The sequence below is a fragment of the Engystomops pustulosus genome, chromosome 7 (genome assembly GCF_040894005.1).
Source record: "Engystomops pustulosus chromosome 7, aEngPut4.maternal, whole genome shotgun sequence".
Lineage (NCBI taxonomy): Eukaryota > Metazoa > Chordata > Amphibia > Anura > Leptodactylidae > Engystomops > Engystomops pustulosus.
The window spans coordinates 71,580,232-71,604,142 of NC_092417.1; the positions used below are offsets into that span (position 1 = coordinate 71,580,232).

General features: G+C 42.0%; 1 protein-coding gene across 6 annotated transcripts; it reads right to left on the bottom strand.

Annotated features, from left to right (window-relative positions):
* On the bottom strand, nt 1-22,879 carry SPATA7 (spermatogenesis associated 7). 6 transcript variants are annotated; one of them, XM_072116709.1, is made up of 12 exons: nt 22,727-22,879; nt 18,888-18,962; nt 18,267-18,359; nt 16,051-16,098; nt 13,517-13,644; nt 5,597-5,997; nt 5,429-5,483; nt 2,604-2,677; nt 2,210-2,266; nt 1,927-2,004; nt 1,791-1,848; nt 1-716 (listed from the first exon to the last, which is right to left on the bottom strand). In XM_072116709.1, exons 1-12 carry the CDS (start codon nt 22,779-22,781, stop codon nt 24-26), a joined length of 1,815 nt encoding a protein of 604 aa, XP_071972810.1. In that variant the 5' UTR covers nt 22,782-22,879; the 3' UTR covers nt 1-23. The 6 variants fall into 6 exon arrangements, with proteins under 6 accessions (XP_071972810.1, XP_071972814.1, XP_071972811.1 ...); XM_072116713.1 differs by lacking the exon at nt 18,267-18,359; XM_072116710.1 differs by lacking the exon at nt 16,051-16,098.
* Nucleotides 22,880-23,911: the final 1,032 nt, after the last annotated feature.

The window sequence follows — 23,911 nt, forward strand, 5'->3', positions numbered from 1 at the left end:
TTCGCTCCGCGCTTGTCATTTATTTAGCTAGAAGTCTGATTGTTAGTCTCTAGAGCCCAATCCTCTTCTGGATCCGAGATACTGGAGTTATCATCCTCCTTGGAGACCTGGACAACATCAGCAAAACTCTTCAGTTCTTCAAGAGTCTCAAAGTCATCTGTATTTTTAGAAATATTGCTGGAGCTCTGAAAGGCCTTTGAGTTCTGATGGCTATCAGAGGTCTCCAACTGGAGATTGTCCTCAGGGGGTTCCTTCAACATCTCCAGATGGTCATCTTCATGCTCTGTAGACCCTTTGTTGTCTTCTAGACCTGTGTCATCCAGAGAAGAGAGGAAGTTCTCATGTGACAGCTGAGGGGCGAGGTCACCTCGATCATGACCCATTTGGACACTGTCATTTTTGTGTTGATCATCTGAACTTATTGGGACACTCTCTCCATGCTCCTGCTCAGTGTCCCTTGGATCTAGCTCAGTGAGGGCATCAACTTGTAGTTGGAGCTTTCCAGCTTTTTCATCCATGTACGGTAGAGACTTCACACGTTGGGCGGTGATTAGAAAAGAGGAGGCCTCTTCATTGGTGCTCCCATTTATAACCTCATCCCAAGAGGAACTGGTGAATCCTCTGGTGCTTGAGTGGCTCTCAGATGACTTTAAGGGGCTTTCTTCCTTAAAGTCTAAATCTGCTCTAAGAATGTCCAGCAAGTGCTGCATTTTACCCTGTATGAGAGAAGGGAACAAGCTGCTAAATCATGGGTGAAAGAGGCATTAGAAGTAACAAGAGGGTGATGAGCAGTACGAGGCATATAAGAAATGTTGTGCTAACATCAGTTTACACTAGTATCTGCCATTTTAAAATGCATTTATAACCTTTCTATGTACCTTTTACTGAACTTCTATAAAATATGCTTTCCTAAGCATTTTCTAATCCTATAAAGAAGCCTTTGGAAAAATGGCAAGGAAACAGGGAAAAAAAAAACAAAAACAGGAGTATTCACTAGCATACGGCCAGAAAGTACCCCCCCCCCCCCGCGCCCAATTTTTTCCCCGTTTTTCTGCTCGGTGTCATTGGTTGTGTGACAGTTTTGAATGTGACGGATGATGTTCTATCGTGCATGTTACAAGATTGGCTTTAATTTGGAATGGCTCATCTTGCTGTCTATATGCAGCAGGGCACTGGAGTCTCAAATCATAAATCTAGCACATAGCAATAGCTCAATCGGATTGGTGATGGTTAATTTGTCACAGCGTGAGTCTATGGGCACTAAAAAAGTCATTTTGGCACAAAAAGGAGGGAGTACCACAAGAATACCAGAAATTAAATTATAATTCCATTGGGGGGAATTTATAGAGACAACAGTTTTTGTGTGTGGTGGGCGGGGGTATGGATACCCAATATAAGATTACCACAGTCACAGTGCCTGGGTGACTGATTTATCATGATGGATTTTGATGGTAGATTTGCTATAAACTATACCAGATTTACCATTCAGAATCAAACACAGTGATAAATCTGGTGCAGTCCAAGGCTAAGGAAGTTCACACAACCATCCAAACCTCTGTTCCTTACCCCCTTTGTTTACTTTATCAAATTTAATGTATCAATTAAAACTCCCATTGACACCAGTGTAAATGTCATGTCATTTGTTATGTTCATGCATTTTTGACGGAAAACAATAACCTGCATAATGGATGACGGAGGTTTGAATGGCAGGGTGAAATTAGCCTTACTTTGAAACACTTTTGATCATTGTGTTTCAGGTAAGAAGTGTAATCAATCGCAGTAAAACTCACCTCATCTAGTCTATGTCGGTTTTCTTCTAGATGTCGTTGAAACACTTGATCTAGAACCCTGAAAAATAAACACTGACGCTAAGACTGTGGTTAGGAAAGGGTTTTTCCTACCCTTCTATCCATATCCACGACTCACCTGTCCGAAAACAGTCCGAGAGTCAGGATTTCATTGGTTACATCTGCCACAAATTTCAGGTACGCCAATTCTTCCTCTCTGAGCAGAGAATAAACAGACCTGAAGTGTTAGTAAGATTGGACCATACTAATGTATTGCTGATTTATAGAAAAAGATCAAATCCTACAACCACCCACTGTCTGCGGAGATATTTACAGGAATCTTTCACTATACATGACAAGAGACGGCATCACTTTCTGACTTCTCGTAGGAGTGTACTGTGTACTATCACACTATTACTTACTCAGAGTGAATCTTCCGCAGTGTGGGAGAAGGAGACTTGAAATCACAGGGAGATAACCTAGGAAAACATCACAAAGGAAACTGAAATGGATTGGATAGTATTTGTCCACTGGGGGGCACTGTGCTCCTGAATACGTTACTTGTGCTTTGCTTCTCTCCAGCACACTATTTCTACATGCTCCCATATGCCTTTTGTAACCCTTTCCCCAGATTTTGTGTGATGTTTCCTATAGCTAGAAATAGTGGCATCATGTATATCTCCTGGGCCTGGCATTGAACTAGTTTTGATTTGGAAGTCAGTAAGTTTGGCCTCTGTTTGGAGTTATTTGGAATTTTAAACATTCATATGAAGACAGGAGGAAGAAAGCCTCCCCCTAGTGGTTGGCGCTTCATACCTGGAGAAAGAATATTGCTCTCCTGGTCCCTCTTCATCTCCATCACTCAGCAGCAGATCTTCATTGGTTATTACCTGGAGTAAAAAAAAAAAACATCAGTATCCTCCAAATAATATTGGGGCACATTTACTAAGGGTTTTGCACCAGTTTTCTGTTGGACTTTCTAGTGGAAACTGCTTGCACCGGTATATAAGAAGCCACTATTGTGTCGCACATGACCGTTTTGTGGCACAGCTGCACGGCATCATGTGACACAAATTAGGGGGTGTTCCGGTGCCAAGTCGGACCATGCACCAGATTTAATATGCAAAGTCTGTCGCACGCCCTATGTTGAATGGTGCACCACACAAAGTTGGTGAACTCTTGTCATGCCAGCGCAAGAAAACGCCAGATTCATGATTTCTGGCGCACGTTCTTAATGAATCTGGCACACCCAGCATTATACATCGGCAGGGCACTTTTAGTGAAGTTTCCCACATTCTTAGTAAATGTGCCCAATATCTGTATCCTTTTGAGTTATTATGAAAAATAATAGGGCTAGTGACTAGTATCACTTATGTGAAACCAACCATCTATCCACCATACAGACCAGGAAAATGGAAAAAGTTCAAGTCCGCACAGTAACGTGACTCCTGAAAGGAGGGGGTGCAATGCCTCCAAGGATTTCGGCTTGATCCTGGTTTGTAGTCAACGAATGGAAAAGGCAGGCAGCACTCCAAGGTTCAAATCAAACGTGAGTGATTTTTATTGAAATGGGTAGCGACGTTTCGGTGTTAGACAGGCTTGAAAAAGGTGTCTAACACCGAAACGTCGCTACCCGTTTCAATAAAAATCACTCACGTTTGATTTGAACCTTGGAGTGCTGCCTGCATTTTCCATTCGTTGACACCATACAGACCAAGCATGGGTGAATAAGTCTTTTGAGTGCTTTAACATGAACAAGTTCAGTGATGGATGCTCGGTCAATGTATTGGCCTGATTTTCTAAGCTTCACCCTGAGTAGAACTCCCAGTATCAGTCATATGAAATTCATAGCCCCTTGCCCTGTACTTAAAGGGGTTGACAACTTTACCTCATGTTTTTCTAATGTGTGTGTAAGTCTGGGGGGCATGATATTGGGTAGCTTACTAATATACATCTATGAAAAGTTCTGCACCACTTTCTTCTTGATATGTGACTTTTACCTCATCAGCCAGACATTCCTGCCCATAAAATGGCTACAAATAGAGGCTCATGTGATCTCTGACTGCCCAAGAACAATCACATGATCACATGACCCTCCATCTGCAGCCATTTTATGGACCTGAATATGTGGCTGGTAAAAGACAGGAGGCTTCACTTTACATATCAAGAAAGCAGAGCAGAACTATTAGTATGTATATTGGTACTTACCACAAATTCTGCCCCCACACGTTACAAAAACATGAGGCAAAGCAGCAAACCCTTTCAAAGCAGGATTAAACTCTCTCAAAGACTCATAGCAGCATAGAGGACTATGATGCTCGTAGTCCAGGTTGTAACATGGTTTTCTGTCTGGTAAATCTGACTGACATATAAAATTTCCTGGACTGAAAATTATATACGTAAAAAAAAAAAGCTTTAGAGGTTCTGTCCAGCACTCATAAGGTTAAGATTTAGCAGTGGATAGACAAAAAAAAAAAAAAGCAATCTAATGTGATTTCTTGTGAAGGTATACACTTTATTCCAGAAGTGCAGAACACATCACATACATTGGTTTACAGATCCATTCCAAGTTCCTAATAATAACTCTAAAGATGAAGTTCTGCACTTTTGGGATAAAGTTTATACCTTCACAAAAAATAAGATGTGGCTAAGCTACACTCTGTAAGGGCACAGCCACATGAGCACATTACCAGGAATGACAGGTTTCCAATCATTTCCTGATAATCAGGTAGCATCATAGGTCCTTTACATATGTCATTGACCTGTGTCAGCAGTGTACACCCACATATGTTCATGGCGGTTGACTGGGTAAAGAAAATATATTGATGCTTTACACATTTGACACCTTCATAAATGACTTTTATTAAGAAATTCTTATCTTTCAGAAAATCAGAGGCCATGTAGAAGGGATCCTTTCCCAGCAAACTGGTATGAAACAGACACAATCATGGCAGCTAAACAGACCGGGAAGACATTATCCAGCAGCAGTGTCTGGAGCTTCAAGAAGGGGTCAGACGAGGTAAATATGGTCTAACGGTGCCTGCACTCACTAATAATGAGTGATAAAGAAGAATCATGGTTGAAAGAACATCTGCCACTTCTTCCATGTAAAGATTACAGCAGTCCAGTGCTGGAGACATATTACACTGATGATAAAAGCCTTCACAAGGGGATTTCTGTCTACTCCAAAACAGTGAGGAGAGACCTACTCAAAAAATGAACTACAGGACAGGTATCAATCCCTTCCACCCAACAAAGGAGAGTCCAAACAAAAGATGGCACCAGGCAAAAAGGGACCTGAGAACCCTTAACAAAAGGCCAAGAAAGGAAGAAGGATTTGAAGATGAGGGCTATAAACTCAGAAAGGTAATATGCGAGCTCTGCATTCAGTTATAGAATATTTAATATCTACAGTCTCCACATCTTCAGCTTAGGTTATAACCCATTCTCCTCCCAATCTGTTATGCAGTTGAATAAAACATTTTATCAACATTTATTAACTTCAGATCTGCCTTCTGGTCGGCAGAAGACATTTTATAAAGATGGGCTTCTGTATAAACCCTTATAATGATGTATAGATAATATGTAACCTATTATTTTGGTTTTAGATACTTGGTGCTTACAGGTGAGGTTTCAGTTACCTGATTTCTGACTGCTGAGGATTCTCCCTCCATTGTCTGTGATGTGCACTGAAAACTGTGGGAAAACAAAATAATGGGGGGTTGAAATGAATAAGAAAGTGATGTTGCAGCTTACTTGTCCTTACAGCTGCCTCTGGGAAGGCACATCAATCTCTGACAAGACTTTACCTGCTGAGATCGGTCTGGGTCTCTGCCTCTGCCCCCCTCCTCTTCCTCCTGGGTGGGGTGTAATAGCGAGATTGGGCTAATGTTGACTTGGCCTGGGTCTTCAAAGTACGGGGTGTGAAGGGGCGCTCCTTGTTGAAATGATGGGAGTGTTTCTCCAGCAGATCCCCATTGTAGGTCTTTGTTTGGTTGTCCTGGAACTTGCAGGGACTGGACCAGGCAGTGGTGTTGCTGAGGTCAGAGTGCAGTCTAGAGAACTGGGGGTGCCTTCCATGCAGCTCGCCAGTGTGGGCAGGAGACCTGAGGTGTCTTGGAGAGGAGATGAAGGAACAAGGCGAGTAAATGGGTCCAGGGTCTGAATATGGTGAATGTCTGAAGGGGGAAGAGTGTGGCTCGTAGGGATCCTGGAAAGAAGCAGTCATTCATCACTATTAAAATGGGAACACATTAATATTTCATTCAACAAAAGTATTTATGCCGTTTTCGGATTTTTTTTTTTTTTTTTAAGATCCAAATAAGGGAAGGAAACATGGCTGCAAACTCTGGACATAGCTGTTCTAAAAAAAAATGATTTAACTATACGCAGTCTCGGCAAAGCTCTGCAACAACGTGCAATACTCTTAAAGTGTAACTCCAATTTCATTATGGTACCAAAATTGTCATATGTGAACCCCCTTGAAAAACAAAACAGAACGATGCCCATATTATGCATCTCGCATTTGTTTTTCCAGAGCTATGGTATTTTCTGTTCTGAAGCTACTTGTCAGAAATCTTCTTCAGTAGCAGCCTTGCCTTGAAGCAAAGTCAGATTTCCACTGCCCACAGGTCCTATGATGCACTGTGTTTTCTCATTAAGTCATTTAGCAGTAAATCCAGTGAGATTATAACATGTAAATCCAATGAGCTCAGTATAGTATATACATACACGATCTATATAGTGACTAGCCCCCAGCTTCATCACATGGAGGAAAATGGAATAGGTAGCAGAAACCAACTGTGATATAGTTACATGAAGTGTATATTCTTTGATGTGTGAGCACAAAGAATGAACAGCTTCCCTGTTGCGTAGATAGTGTTTGGATAACAGACGGAGATGGAGGTACTGATGTAGGAGACATCTGCATCCACAGATTTGCACGGATCTCCTACTAGCTACACAGAGAGCATCATGACCTCCCACTCATTCCAGAGTGAGCAGGGAGCAGCAGTTCCTCCAGCAGTTAGATTCCATAGTATTTTATACTGTGACAGTATCGCAGGGATAAATCGGTAAAGCTAGAAGAGACTACTAAACTAATGCAGGTAAAGGGTAAACTAATGAGGATTGCAATGAAACTGTTTGACATAGACAATAGGCAAAATAAGTCAAGGTTGTCCTAATTGAGGAGCTATTCATCTGTGGAGTTGGGGTTTTACAGATAAAAGGACACTTGTAATACAACCTGGGTTGCCCTGTTCAGCAGATAAGTTGCCAACTTCTCAGGCCGCAAGGAGTCCTTACACCAAGCTCTGCACTAAGCGTGCTGTGTCATACTGGAAGGATGGCACCATGGGTATTATAATAAGGCTTGATGATCATGAAAACAACACTATTAGAGACCTTTCCTGGAAAAAGCCATTTCCCTAATTCACCTCTTTCGATATTATGTAAAATATTCCATTATTATTCACACTATAATCCTAGTCACAGGATGCAAAGATTTCCAACACTCAGCAGTTATGAGTCAATCTGTTTTATGAGGAAGCAAAACAGATGGCAGTACGTCTAAAACCATCCCCAAGAATATGCAAACAACAGCAACGCGGACAATGGCAGCCTCCGCTAATCGCTCAATTCCAGCAAATGACTTAAATAACGCAGGAGGAGTGTGATTTATTGCAATACACAAATGTAAAATTGCAGCAATTTGCTGGTGCGTTATGAGAAGAACACTCTGTCCTCCCGCCATCAGTTGCTGCTCTTGTCGCGTGGCCTGTTCTCTGTCATTTCTGCGCTTTTCCTATTTGTTTGGAAAACACAATTAAGTGAAAACGATTTTGTAGAAATTACAGACAGTACAAGCGGCGGGAATCAGGAAGCAGAAATGTTCCATCGGTTGTTTCCACATGATAATTTACTCAAAATTTATAGATGGAACAGCTTTTCGTGACAACAATTTAGGGTCCTTGATGTAAAGGCAACGGACATTGTAAGGATTTATATAAAGCCAGGTCGGAGGTATTGACGCTCCATCCAATGTCATTACGTCAACAGTTGCTTATTGATGGAAACATTAGTTCAGTAATCCGGACAAAGTGGTGTTCAAAAACATAAACGGCACCACACGTGGTCACTTACTCTGCTTGAAGTAGTCACAAACTCAGATGCGGCTACAGGTCTACATCTCCTTATAAGGTCCCTCTGTCCATCCATAGGCTGAAGATTTCTCAAAGACAAACGTTTTCTATAATATGTGTGTCTGCGTCACAAAAACCACCAGCATGTCAAGAAAATAACCCTAATAAAAAGGGACAATGGTACCTTTATGTGTTTTTTAATATAAAGGGAAGTGGGGATGGGTAGTGCTTAAAATTGTGTTGAAAGCAAAATAGGCACTAAGTATCTGAACGAATCGGATATAGACCATTCTGTGATATTAGGAAGGTCAGAGATTGTCTAATACAGCGGATCTAGTCATGAAGTGGTCTCCATCTACCAACAGCGCTCAAAAGACTGAACCACTGTATACCAAGCAGAGCCTGGAAGTTGTGGGATCAGACACGACAAGGACAGAGGCAAGTATAATATAAAGATTTTGGACAACCCCTTTAAATAAGACATGGTAGCTAAATAATAAAAAAAAAGTGATGATTTCAGTTTTTTTCTTACATAAAGCTCTTCATATCAAGGTCATCAATTATAACACTTCTATAAGAAATTAGATTTTTGGAATCGGAATATTTAAGTAGCTGAAAAACTACAGAATTTCAAAAATAGTAGTTGCCATGGAAACGTAAGCCGTTCTGACAGATGAAATATTGAGGCCCCCCGCGGCGGAGGTTCTACAGGCGGTCTATGTGCTTGCCTGGGACCACACGTCATCCTGTGTCTTCCAGAAACACAAATGCATCTTGGATCTCAGAACTCAGTGGGATTCCTTTGAAGAAGGGGGGGAAAGTAAATAACATAATTACCAACTTTCGTAACAATAGACGACTGCTCATCTGTCCAACACTTGCGTCTTTTTTTCCTGCACACTCACATTGTTAAATAATGAGGTGTTTAGATTATGGCACCACAATACAATTTCCTTGGTTTCAAGTCTTTATTTCAGAAAGTGGGTTTTACCATTGCCTCCTGCAAGGAAACATAGGCCATGACCTCCACCACCTACATCTCTCCTGCTGCCAGATCACAGGTTAAACCAGTTTGTACAGAAGCAAAAGAGATGCCAAAGAACTAAAAGAAAATGTAGACAAAAGAATGCATTGTGTAGAACTTGGCAAAGACACTGATCGAGGTCCATGTAGTGGTCTTACACTCACAGTGAGCACATGTCCTATGACTACCTACAACAAATTTACAGGGGGTGTCTAATGAGCTGTTACCCAGAATCAGGACTCTTTCCTTCAGGATGATCTCCTCCCCAATGGCTGAACTGGTCTAGTGGGTAATGGTGGGCTTTGATGGACAGAGAGGCACATGAAAAGATGTACAACATTTAGGGCTCATTCATACCAAAATGTACAGAATTAACTGTTACAGTGCAGGCACTGCAGGTGAGAACCCCTTGTATCATATTTTGATATAATGCAACGACTTCCATCCTCTGCAAGTTGTGCAGTCCGTGGGTCCAAGTCGACATGCAGGCTCCTATCCAGGGGTCCTTAAGGAATGGGAAGTATTACTTTGAAAAGGGTCTGTCAGGAGGGGGGGTACAAAAATAAGATACTTTTCTAAAAAAAAAAAAAAGTGGAGAGAAAGAATGCAAGTTCCCAGAAAGAAAATGGATAGTGAAAAATGGCTATGATGAGGAAACTGATTTTAACTTTGCCTGAAAAAAATACAGAGAGCATGAGACCAGACATTTCGGAGATCAGAGAAAGGTGTCCAGGTCTCTGGAGGGGGATTACTTGCATAAGATGATCAGGTTCTTGAAAAAGAGAGATTTTTGGGGACCAGAGGAAAGTAGAATCGTGTGATCAGGGAAAATTATGCAGCCAGTGTGCAGGAGCCTGGGTACATATCCCAAGGAGTAAACCATGTTGCCCCTTTGGCAGGCGTTTGCGGACAGCTTGATGTCCCAGTAGGTAAGGGACATTCTGTTAAAGAAGAGCTTCATTGTCTTGTGAGTCTAAGAAGTTAAAAGTAAATTGAACATTGAATTAACCTCTACAAAGCGCCACCAATGCTTTGTGTGTTGTGCCCTTGGTGGTGCTTTTAAGAGATTAATTTAACGGAAAGATTTACTTTAACTACAATTCATAGGAGGACAGGAGGAGGAGGATAGGAGGACAGAGAGGAATTAGGGTGATTGATTAGCAAAATATTGTGTAATCTGTCTCCATTTAGTTGGATAAAGAATAATTCACAATGATCACTGAAACAACTTGAATCTGACAGAAGTCATCATATACTGTGGGTATATTTTTCATAGTCTTGGAGTCCTTTGGAGTGTTTTTTGCAAATTGTATGCGGCTTTCATATGTCTTGCACTGAGGAGAGGCTTCCGTCAGCAGACAAGCAGCCCTGACTAGTGGAGGCTGCAGTGATAGATGACTTGATGACTTGGTGGAACTTTCTCCCATCTCCTTACTGCATCACTGGATCTCAGCCACAGTGATCTTGGGTTGTTTCTTTATCTGTCAACAAGGCTCTTCTCCCACGATTGTTAAGTTTGGTTGGACAGCCAGGTCAAGGAAGAGTTGTGGTCGCTCTAAACTTGTTCTTCCATAATAATAATTATGGAGGCCACTGTGCTTTCAGGAACCTTGAGTCCTGTGGAAATTCTTTTGTAACCTTGGTCAGATCTGTGCCTTTCTACAATACGAGTGTCACAGCAAAGGGTCTGAATACTTAGGACCATGTGATATTTCAGTTTCTTGTTTAATAAAGCAAAAATATCTACATTTCAGTTTATTTTCTGTCAAGATGGGGTGCCGAACGTACATTAATGAACAGAAAAAAAAAAACAAAACACTTTTTTTCATTGGCTGCAATGAACCAAAGAGTGAAAAATTTAAAGGGGTCTGAATCCTTTCCGTACGCACTATGCTTTCATTTACTGAAAATCCACTAATACAAATTAGATATGATTTAGAAGTGTGGCTCCAAAAACAAGAAACCTAGACCAGCCCTAGGACAGACTGTGATCAGTAAAAGGTGTGTGTGAATATTACTATGAATCAGAGGGGAAGAGCTCTTACACAGGCTCCCAATTATTCTCATTTATCTTCTCAAATATCAACATTTTACACGGCTTATTATATACGTAGACATCTAAGATACAGTCTTTGGGTTGCTACCAAATGTCCTAAATGACATGTACATGAAGCAGATCTGTCCAAAACTTCACAGATATTGGGAGCAGGTTAAGACAACACTGCTAGAGGTTACCAATTGCAAGCTTTTTTTTACAAAAAATCTAGCGAAAAGGACTGAAAACAACCCCCCCCCCCCCAAAAAAAAAATCAATATCCGGGTTAATTATGGTTAATGCTGCAATAAAAGGAACAATCAGGCAGTGGAACCACGCTGGTAACAGGGAGCAGATGATTTAAAAAAAAAAAAACAGAACTACAATGTAACGAAGGGTAAAGTTAAGTCAGTGACTACTGTTGGGTTTTCTTCCTTTTTGTCCACAAGTGCATCCAGTGATCGACAGACTCTCCAGATTAGCCAAATGAGATAGGGAATATATATTCCTTTTTATTTATACTGCATGCCCAATCAGGTGCACTTATTATGCAGGGATTTCCCCTATAAGGTTATATGTCAAGTTTTCCTTTAAACTGTCCCGAAGGTTTAAATAAAAAATGTTTTCACCAAAACAGAAAAAAAAAATCATTCAGAAGAAGGCTGTCTGCAGAGTGATGCATGTCTCAGGCAGCTTCATGGGCACTAAGTATTCAGTGATATCAGATTCTGGCTCCCCGAGGGCATAACTAGAAGAAGCTGCTGCTTCTGCACCTCGAGGGCTGTAAAATGTAATTACAAATAAAATGTTGTCTTAAAATTGTATCTGTGACATATCCCATGTACCATAAATAACTTTTATTGGATGTATCCAGCCTTTTAGAGGCCAACGCATCCCCCCCCCCCCCTAATATATGCAGGCAGGGAGTTTCTTTTACCTTTTATTACACATTGTGAAGACACTTTATGTTGGCTGTTACGGTGTGTGAGACAAAGTGAAAAAACTAAAAAGGATCCATCCACTTTTTTTTCTCCTTCCAATGTTCTTTGCCGGCCATCTTCTACATTCTCAAACTCTGGCTAATAAACCTTGCCAAATGTCAGCAAGTCCTGGTTTCTCCATTTTAACCCCTATATAAGCTCTCTCTGGTAAAAGCCTTTTATCCCTTTCCCTGTGGACACACTGGCTCTCCCTGACCAGGTCTGTGGAGTTGGAGAGCCAAACTTCCAACTTCAAATCCGACTCTTAAATTTAAATGCGGGCAATTCCTTCCCAGTGCCAATTTTCTCCGATCTGTATCGGAGGAGTTATTAGTGCCAAAAATGAGATGGCAAAATGAGGAATAATTTTTTTGTACAGGAGTTTTTTTTAATTATAAAACCTATATAAATTTGTTATCCAGTGATCGCACTGACCCAAAGAATAAAGGCGACATGCCAATTGACGCACACAGTAAAAGCTGTAAAATCCAAGACCACAAGAAAATGGCGCAAATGCATTTTTTCACCAATTTCCCTGCTTCCCAGTACACACCAGAGAATATTAAATACTATTACATGCCATTTGTTATGCAGATAACAAGTCATCACAAAGCTGTGTACATGGAAAAATAAATAAGTTATAGATTTTTGAAGGTGGGGAGTGAAAAATGGAAATGCAAAAACAAAAAGGGCTTAAAGTAGAGTGTTATGACAATGCAGCCCTGGGACCAATTAATGTTGTTCTCCCCTGGCCTGAATTCTTAGATCAGGAATAGAACAGATACTTAAAGTACACTTCATATTGTTTTTATATGTTTGTGGAGTCGGTCCATTTTATCACAATTCCGACGCCACCAAAATGGTCACCAACTCCAACTCCATACCCCTGACCCGGACCACACAGGAGACTGCCCAGATTATCAGCAGGATATACCTGCTTACAAAAGGAGGTGTGCTGCCAGTAATCCGCCATCTTTTATGATACATAAACCAAATGGCACCACATTTAGAAACAACAAATATTCAGAATTCTTGTCCTGGACAACAACCCAAATGAACAGGGATTTAAAGGTCCTTAATGATTATCTTTAAACACCTCTGTACTGTCAGATGGGCGGTGCTCTTGTCCAGAACCACCCACCTGACAACAAAGAGGCTAATTAGAATAGGTTTTGAATAACATTCCAGTTAGACTCCTTGTAGTCAGATGGATGGTCGTGGATTGGAGGGGATATGCTGGCTGTGCTCATCTAATTCTAAAGCGAAAATAAATAATGCCATTCAATGTTCAAAAACAGTGAGGGGACTACAGAGGAAATTTCACCATGAAAAAAGCTGGAGTTAATGTAGTTGGTAGAAGATACTCTATAGGCTTATACTTCAAGGAAGGTCTCCGCTCTTCTTATAATATGTTCCCAAGGTGGAGTCAAGAGAAAGCAAAGTCACCGCTTCTCTGTACTGGGCTAAGCTTAGCAGTTGGGGGTCTTAGTCCATATGTTTACAGTTGCAAGGACCAACAATAAGCAGCATATGCCTGACCACCTCACCTTCCTGTGTATCATAGAATCAATGCCATCCCTGGAGTGAGGACGAGAAGAAGAAGCCGAGTGTGACGATGTCCTCTCTAGTCGGTCTACCTCCTTCTTCATCCTTTCCCGTCTCTGCTGGTCACTGTCTTCAAGACAAATACAGGTATATAAGTTATAAATATCAAGAACAACAAAATGCAACATGTTACCGCACAGAAATGAAAGGGAATGACAAAATCTCCAGCAGTAGAAGTACAATACAATCCATGGAACTGCTACAGATAACACGCCTTCAGATAATCTGTTACAATGTGATGAGTGCAGTGAAAATAAAACTGTAACAAATTTACATTGGAATTAAGTGGAGGTGGTTTTCCCTGAAAGTAGACACAAATGTCCCATTGACAGCATGGAAAGCTCTTCAAACAGCACACCCTAACAAAAGCTCCAGCTTCTGGAAGAAAGCAGTCATGTTTTCCTAATCATGGACAACCCCTTTAAGCTGCACCCAGGGATTGCCACAGCTACTGGTGTTGTGGATGCAGACTACAGGATACCAGGGGTTCATACAGACCAAACCACACGCAGTCCAGGTGTTTCTGACAAAGCTTGGCATTTACATTAGAGAAAACCTGACTGCCTTTGATCTCTCTAATCTGTAACAAATGCGACAAAGGAAGAGTCCCCTAGTGCTGCGCGACGCAATCACTCCACCCAATTACCGGAGAATGCCACAAGGGCCCGGGGTGACAAAGAAAGCAAAATTGAGACTGAATAGGAGAGCAAATTCATGAGGGAGTATATAATAGACTGGCACACGAATTAACCCCTTCCATACCATAGCTGCTTTTATCTGGAAGGGACTAGTACATACAATGTGATGTACACAGCAGAATACAGGTGTATAGGAAAGGTTGAGATGGCATCACAACACACAACCACTTTCTCACAGACTTTGTGTTAGAATGCTTCTGCTTGTTGTCACTGAATGGAAACATTCTTTAGTACATCTAGAGGACAAAATCCTGTCCAAGAATAAACATTTCCTTTGCAGATACCCAGGTGGATTATGAACATGGTCAAGTAGTAGCTGATGGCATGTGGTCAGAGCACATACCCGAAGATGAAAGGATATTGTAGCCATGTTCTTTTCATCTGCCCTGAGGCCAGGACCACAGTGTAACAAACAGATACAACAAACCTGGAGGCAGCTAATATTGACCTTGGAAACTGGACAGCAACTAAATGTCTAAACCCCCAAGGTATTAGCAGAGCATTGTCCTGGGATTATAGCAACACAAAGACTTGTACAGCAAATCACATGATAAGCTCAGATACAGCAGCATCTCACATGTCAGGCTTAGATATAGTAGCTCAGCAAACTGAACTCATCTAATCCCATCATGTTTTGTACTGACAGTTCAGATAACAGTATCACACATGGTTCAATTAGATATAGCAACTGAGCAGACAGTACCTCCCATGTAAGGCTCGGATATAGCAACTGAGCAGACAGTACCTCCCATGTAAGGCTCGGATATAGCAACTAAGAAGGCAGTACCTCCCATGTAAGGCTCAGATATAGCAACTAAGAAGACAGTACCTCCCATGTAAGGCTCAGATATAGCAACTAAGCAGACAGTACCTCCCATGTAAGGCTCAGATATAGCAACTAAGCAGACAGTACCTCCCATGTAAGGCTCAGATATAGCAACTAAACAGGCAGTACCTCCCATGTAAGGCTCAGATATAGCAACTAAGAAGGCAGTACCTCCCATGTAAGGCTCAGATATAGCAACTAAGCAGACAGTACCTCCCACGTAAGGCACAGATACAGCAGATAAGCAGACAGTTCCTCCCATATAAAGGCTTGTATATAGCAGCTAAGCAGACAGTACCTCCCATGTAAGGCTTATATATAGCAGCTAAGCAGACAGTACCTCGCATGTAAGGCTTAGATATAGCAGTTAAGCACACAGTATCTCCATAGTTACCAACCGTCCTGCCCGTTCTACCAGTTCTATCTTCTGCAGTGTGGTTGCCCAGCTCAGACATGCAGGTCTTAGGCAACTGCGATCTAGCCAAAATATTTGCAGCTAGATCTTGGCTGCCATTTGCATGAAGCCTTATATATAGCAGATCAGCATCTCACATGAAAGGCTTAGGGTGAAGACACACATGGCGTTTTTGGGCCGTTTTTACTAAGTGCGTTTTCAGATTGTTAAAAACGCATGCGTTAAAAAACGCATCCGTTTTTTAAAAACGCATGCGTTTTTGACCGTTTTTCATTGCGCAATTTCGGGAAAACGGACAAAACCGCATGCGTTTTCAAAAAACGCATGCGTTTTTAAAAAACGGATGCGTTTTTTAACGATCTGAAAACGCACTTAGTAAAAACGGCCCAAAAACGCCATGTGTGTCTTCACCCTTCGGTATAGCAGCGCAACAGAAAATATCACACAGATTAGAACCAGCATTTCTGCCTTTATAAAAGGCAATGTAGCATTCCTGCTTGTACTGGAAAGGACAGATAATTGAGAATAAACACTTACATTTTATGCTTTTCATCATACTTTTTGGAACAGAACAATCAACAGCAGCTAGGAAAAAAAAAAAGAATCATTAAAATCGTTTCTAAAATAGTGGAATTGATATGGATAGGGCAGGTTGGAGAAAGGCTCACTGTAATATTATTTAATGGTAAGTTTTACTGAAAACTTAAGAAACTCTCTGCTCTCCCATGTTCCCTACTTTACACAGGGAATCTCCAGGGAATCGTTCTAGAAAATGTATTACACCCCAGCACCTGATTAACTTTAATAACTATTTAGAATATATTTGACAAATATCAGCAGATCATTTAATAATACTTTAGCAATGACATAGGCTGCAGACTACAGTATACTGGCCCTTTAAGGGAAGATTTTTAACATGTTATACAACAACTTGAAGATAAAATCCACATTTAGTGCCCTCCTCATGGTGTCAATAGACAGAAATATCTCCATCATTGTTTACCTTTCATATAAGGTATAAATCTGCAGCACAGTACATAAGAGATAAAGAACCAGTCATATCATTTACAGTACCAATATCTAAGCTATAGCAAGGCGACAGTATGTACTGCGTCATTCCTCAGGGTGATATATTCCATTGGGTACGGAAAGTATTCAGACCCCTTTACATTTTTCACTCTTTGTTTCATTACAGCCAATTGGTAAGATCAAAAAAGTTCTTTTTTTGCTTATTAATGTACACTCTGCACCTCATCTTCACAGAAAAAAACAAGAAAAACTGAAATGTCACATGGTCATAAGTATTCAGACTCTTTGCTGTGACACTCATTTACTTCACAATCTGTCCATTTCCTCCCAATCCTCCTTGAGATGGTTCTACACCTTCATTGGAGTCCAGCTGTGTTTAATTAAACTAATTGGACTTGATTAGGAAAAACACACACACACACACACACACCTGTCTATATAAGGCCTCACAAGTCACAGTGCATTTCAGAGCACATGAGAATCATAAGGTCTAAGGAACTGCCCAAGGAGCTCCAGAAGTCTGGGATGACCACAACTCTGCCAGTCCAGCCGAACTAAGCAATCATAGAATAAGAGCTGTTGTAAGAGGGAGGTAAAGAAGAACCCTAAGATCACTGTGGCTGAGCTCCAGAGATGCAGTAGGGAGATGTGGGAAAGTTCCACAAAGTCACCTATCACTGCAGCCTCCACCAGTCAGGGCGTCATGGCAGAGTCTGCCGTCAGACGCCTCTTCTCAGTGCAAGACATATGAAAGCCGCATGCAGTTTGCAAAAAAAAAAAAAAAAAAAAAACACATGAAGGACTCCCAGACTATGAGAAATAACATTCTCTGGTGTGATGACACGACTGATGAACTTTTTGGTGTTTTTTCTGAATGGTATATTTGGAGAAAAACAGACACGTCTCACCATCTGCCAAATACAATCCCAACAGTGACACATGGTTGGGGCAGCATCATCCTATGGGGGTGTTTTTCAGTGGCAGGGACAGAACGACTGGTGCAATTGAAGGAAAGATAGATGCAGCCAAGTACAGAGATTTCCTGGATAAAAACCTCTTCCCCAAATCCAAGTGTGAAAAACTTTCATCATACCCAAGAAGACTCATGTTTGTACTAGCTCAAAGGTGCTTCTACTCAATACTGAGCTAAGGAGCTAAATAATTTTGGCCATGTAATATTAAAAATTTTCTTGTTTAATAAATTAGCAAAAATATCTACATTTCAGTTTTTTCTGTAAATCTGGGGAGCAGAGGGTACATTAATGAGCAAAAAAAAACTTTTTTGAGCTTGGCAAATGGCTACAATGAAAGATTGAAAAATTTAAAAGGAACTAAATATTTTCTGTACCCACTGTTAGTAACGGAGAGGATGGGAATAAAGTGCATCTACAATATACCATGAATATTGACAGGTTGCCTTTAAAGGGACATGTCCACACACAACCATGAGACCATAAAACAACTTGAAACTCTCCCCTGACTATAAAACCCACAAATCTGCCAGGAGCCATAAACCAAAAAGAAAATCAATTTGTGAAACAGACTGACGAAAACACGGAGAGTAAGGGAGGAATTCCCCCTGGGCACGGGGCAATCCGGGTGATGAGACCTTGGCTCCAAGTATCGCAGCGATGTTACCCCTCCCACCTCCTCTCCGCTGTGAATTTATTCTGCTGGAGAACGCAGACGCTGACTCCTTGCCACGGCTCCAGGATATGTCATACCTTTAGCTGAGAGGATTTTATTGTAGTGGATCAGCATGTGGTCCCGGACCCGATACTGGTCACTCAGCCGGCTGCTCTGGCCGATGCAAAAAGCTGGGGTAAAAGGGGAAAAAGTTACAAAGCAGCATGGCTCTGTTCACATCTGTGTTGAGGTTTCTTTATTAAAAAGTAAAACAAGGTGATGGATGAGGGTCCCACTACTGGAAACCCCACCGATCATGAGAACATGATCCCCAGCAATCTGGAGAACAGGGGCTCTGTTTTCACAAATGAATAGAGCAGTAGCACAAACATGCGTCATGCTGCTCCATTCAATCGTATGGAAGTGTTGGAAATTGTCTTGTTCTCATGATCGACACGAGTTCCAGTGGTCTGACCCTCACCAATCACCTTGTTACCCCCTAACCTGTGGATAACAGATAATTTCCTAAGATGGTACAACCCCTTATACAGTAAATTAGGAAAGTCTGCAAGATCCAGAACACAGAGGACTGTAGCAGCACCTGACAGACCCCTTGGGATAATGGGATACAGTGCAGGGAAAAATGAATAGCTCTAAATTCAACAAATGGCCATGTATAACTTTACATCAGATACAATGAAGCAGGCATGAGCTCTTACCATTACTCTTTGTACTGAGGTGTCCCCGGAATGGGCTTGATATTCCGCACCTGGGAATGGAGGGAGTCCGTGACCCTACAACAATAACAATCCAACAATAGAATTATGGTATATACAGTGTATAATTTTATCATCCATACTGACCCACGCCCGCTCACACAGCTGGGGGGTTGGGATTTGTTCACGGAGCACTCGTTACAGTTTTTACATCATATGATGTAATTTTTAGAAGATGGGCCTTTGTTTAGCAAAGACTTTTTTCTTAGTACAAGTATGTCACTCAGAGCAGGTGAAAATGTTTCTGCTCTTGTGTGCTTAGAGGGGATACTTTAACCTTTGCTCAGCTTCTAGAAATGACATCATGTATTCTAAAAACCATAACGTGCTCTGTGAACAAATCTAAGAGCCAAGCCTCACCTTCCTGTGACGAGATAGAACAAATCACAGATCCTCCGGTAATGACAGCAGGACACGGAATCAGTATGACATCATAGATGTAATAAATCTCCCCCAGTGAGTACAAGTCTCTTAGAGCAGAACTCTTCTAGTTTCCCCGGCAACCAATCAGAGCTCAGCTTTCATTTTCCCAAGGTGGTTTAAAAAATAAAAGCCGAGCTCTGATTGGTTTCCATGGCTAACTAGAACAGTTTTACCTCAGAAACTTGATGAGAAATCTCCCCCAGACTGTGAAGCAATCATCACCCACTGTAAGTAACATCAGGGCTTATTCTGGAGCACACTTGTATACTTTCCCTTGGTCACTCCTCTATCCTCTTGTTTTCATGTGTGACAGAGCGGGCAGAGACTCTTCCCACACACATACACCATGATGTCATCAGTGTGTGCGCGGGCAGAGGTCATAGACCCCAAGATGCACAGATGTGAAGCCTGTGGACTGCACATAGTGTAGTGGATGGGAGTCCCTGCATTATGTAGAAATATATAATAAACAGATGTCCTGTCTGCCGCGCCGGAACTGTAATAGTTAATACAGTTCTGAAGCGGCTGTTTGGCAGACAGGGCGTCCGTGCATTATATATTTCTATATAATATAATGTTTCAGGGAAAGATATGTCCTATCTTTCTCCCGGCTACGAAGTATGACCCCCTCTCCATAACAAAGCATGGTGTACGGGCCGCAACACGGGGACAGATCGCTCCATGCGGCCATTGCCATCTATGGAGGACATATATATGGCCACAAGCTTGTGACCATACATACATCCCCCATACAGTAGTGTGCATGGGCTTCTTATCTTCGTGTGCCTGAGCAGGAAGCCGCCAGGAGAAGAAGAGCTGAGGGGAGCACCAGAGGGTGAGAATATGAGTTTATGGTTTTCATATACGCATGTATAAGCGGAGCAGGGCGTTTTCAGCACAAAAATTGTGTGGAAAAACTTGGCTTCTTCTTACTTTGTAACCACTACTGATAAATCTCTTTTGTCCATAGCAACCAATCACAGCACAACTTCATGTCTTCTGTTCTTGAAAATAAAAGTTGTGCTGTGAACGTAACCAGCAGAATTGTGACGATAGATCTGGTGGAACTGCGCCATAAGGATCTATATTCACTAGCTAGGATATGCCACCAACTATGTATCGGGTAGAGTAATCTCCAATCACAATAAAGCATGATAAACCAGGGCCACTTAGTCATAGACCCAGGCACTGTGATTGTGGTAATCTTCTTAGATTTGTCATCCATGACCTCCTTCCTTCTAAAATCAACTTAAGTATTTAAGTTAAAGAGTTGGAAGGTCCCCTGGTGGCATTACCAGAGCCCCACCGTGCTGTATGTTCACAGACTGTTACATTGTCCCTGATTGGACCCTCAGCACTTCCCTCTGCATGAAGTAATCTCGCACAGTGGGAGGCGGGAAGTGCTGCTGCACAGTGTAACAGCCTGAGAAGCTACAAGACAGAAGAGTTCTGGTAACACCCCCCAGAGTCTTTCTGCTATATTTGCATAATTGTAAACATTGATTTTAGAAGGAAGGAGGCCATGGATAACAAATACAGTATAAGAAAAATGCTACAGTCGTGGTGCCTGGATCTATAGAATCCTGCAGGAGGCAGATGTGTCTGACAGTAACTTAAAGGGATTGTCTACTTTCAGCATTGATATTGCCCGTATGATCAAAAATTATACAATTTTCCAGTATTACTTCTGTATCAATTCCTCATTGTGTTCTAGATCTCTGCTTTATGTCATCATATAGAAAGCTTCTATGTTTTCTTCCAGTGGATTACAATCTGTCCCTGGTCATGTAACGTCACACTGGTGCACGGCTCGTTAGTGTCACAGGGAATAAGCAAAGCTGTGTGATCTAGCGGCTCATGCACCTGTGTATAATGACAGCAAGCAGAGATCTAAGCCGTAAGAGATGTATACATAAAACTGTATTGTATAACTATTTATCATACAAAACAATATCAAATTATTTACAAGAACTGGACACCCCTGTAATCCCCCAATTATACATGGGTGAGCCAGGCATGTATGTACATGGGTTAAGGAGGAGTTGCAAAACTATGACTGCAGCTTTTGATGTAACTAGAGTATTAGTTATGAATGTTTAGCACATACAGGAGCTTCATGTGTTCTCTGTAGTAACACAAACTCTTCTGGAGCTGGCGGTTAGTGGGGATGAGGTAGCACAATGAGTAGATGAATAGGGTGAATGGGAGAGGGGTGTCTCACAATCCGGCTTTCTCTACACACAAGAAAAAACTGAGCAGCTAATCCACGTACACAGGAAAATCCCCATCTGTCTCAAGGGCTCAGTGTAGGCCATCGGTGGTTTCATCAGATTTTCACAGAAATTCACAGCCAAGTAATGGCCAGGGCCACTGACTGCATCTGACAAAAGATGAACTGAGCAGAATGGAGAAGAAACACAAACTGGAGGTTGAAGTTGCTTCCAAAAACGGGTAGTGCATGGTATTGTAGTGATTTTTAACTGAAGCCATTTTGGATTATGGACACGTTTAGATTTGGTTCTCTCTTCCTGGCTTCAGTGATTGTTCCCTGATGTCTTACTGAACCATTCTTTTCAAAGGGCTTTTTCACAAGTCAGTGGGGAAAAAAACTGCAGTGTGAGAATGGGTCAGTAAGACATGAGTGAAAAATCACTGAAGCCAGGAAGAGAAAACCAAATCTGTGCGTGTCCGTAAGCCAAAATGGGTTAGCGCTAGAGCAACGGGGGCGTGCCTCAGCCAAACGCATTTGCTTTTTCAGTGAAACACATGCAATCGGTAGTCAAATGTGTTTAGCTGGAAATGCTAATAAGATCAGGCCGAGGCACCGCCCCCTTCGCTTGGAAACGCAGAGCTAGCACTGCGCAGGAGCAGCGTGTGGCCGCATACTTAGGCTTCCTGTATGTACGGGAAAAGATAGAGCATGCGCTACGCTCACCATAGACGACGGGCACCATAGGCGTCCATGGGGACCAATATCCGCCCGCAAATTGTGCAGCCAAATATCCCTCCCCAAAAATCTGTGTGAAAGGTGAAAGGGTCCTTATTATTATAAATAGTGATGGGACCTGACATGTACACATCTGTATATCCTGATGTGTAATAGCTAGATGTATAGATGTACACTCCTATATGTAGTGTTATCTATGTATATACTATGTATTGTCCATATTTATGTGGCACATTAATCCCACATGCTATATACATGTATACACGTTGTGCCGGTGTCCCTGGGTGTAATATATATATATATATATATATATATATATATATATATATATACATCCTTCTACGTAATGCCTCCATCATCCTCCGTCTACAAGACGACTTGTATGTGTATGACACAGCCTCCTGTCACTCACCGGCTCGGGCTCCGCCATGGCAGCTGCTGTCGTGTGTGGCGGCTCCGGGCGACATCCGGGCTCAGGCTGTGCTGCTGCTGTGTGCGGCGTCTCCTGGATACTGGGATGTGATGTCCGGGCGGGGGCGGCACTTCCTGCACCGAGCAGCTGTTACAGGAAGCGACTCAGAGCGATCCCTGCTAATCCATACCACAGCCTGCGGTACCGCTACACGGAGGAACTCTGCGCACAGCTCACAACCCTCTGCAGAGTCCAGGCTCTGTTCACACCCGCGTAGTGGATACGATTCGTTATGATGCAAGAAGATGTGACTGATAGACCATGGTACCCACCAAGTGACCCCAGTCTTTATAATGCGGTCTCACCATGAGACGATAAATACAGGAGCGAATGAGAGTCTGAACCCACAACATAGACTGAACCTCCACAGTACAAATCATTTCCCAGTCTGCACATGGATGGGATCTATTATAACAGCCCCAAACTATTAACCCTTTCCCTGACAAGCGTTTCTGGAAATTGTGTCCAGTAGTTGCCCAAAGCAATTTTTACAATTTTGACATGTACAAATAAAACTGAAATGACAACATAAAGAATTATACTAAAGTCCAACAAATCATTTATTTTCTGAAAGCAGACACCTCATTTTCAAAATCGCATTATGCTGCTGTGCTCACACCACGTTATTTGCCATACGGAGGATTCCGCAGTATCCCACCACAGGCAGTAAAGGATAGGTTCTGTAGGTTTGTTCTTAAGTTGAATTTGTATGTAAGTCAGAACTGTATATTTTATAATTGTGACCCCAGACAAATTTTTTTGGTCCCTGTGACAATTGGATTTAAAAAAATGTTGGATTGTCATAACCCATGCATGTCCATAACCCTGAATGCGGGGAAAAAAGGTACATTGGCAGCAGCCTGCGATTAGCTGCTTCCGATGAATGGGGTGTTCCCCCAGTGATGTCACTGTCCTAATATGGACAGAAACTTCACCGGATCCTCCCTCCTGCCGAGCGACGTATATGCTCGGGGCTGTGGAGAGAGATGCAATATGCTGCATCCGCTCCCCATATCCGGCCATTGCCTCTGCTAAGCGCATACGTTGCTCAGGCGGAGGCTGCAGATGAAAAGACATACTTGCTACATCTTTTCATCCTTCATTTTGTGACAGGTAGAACGTTTG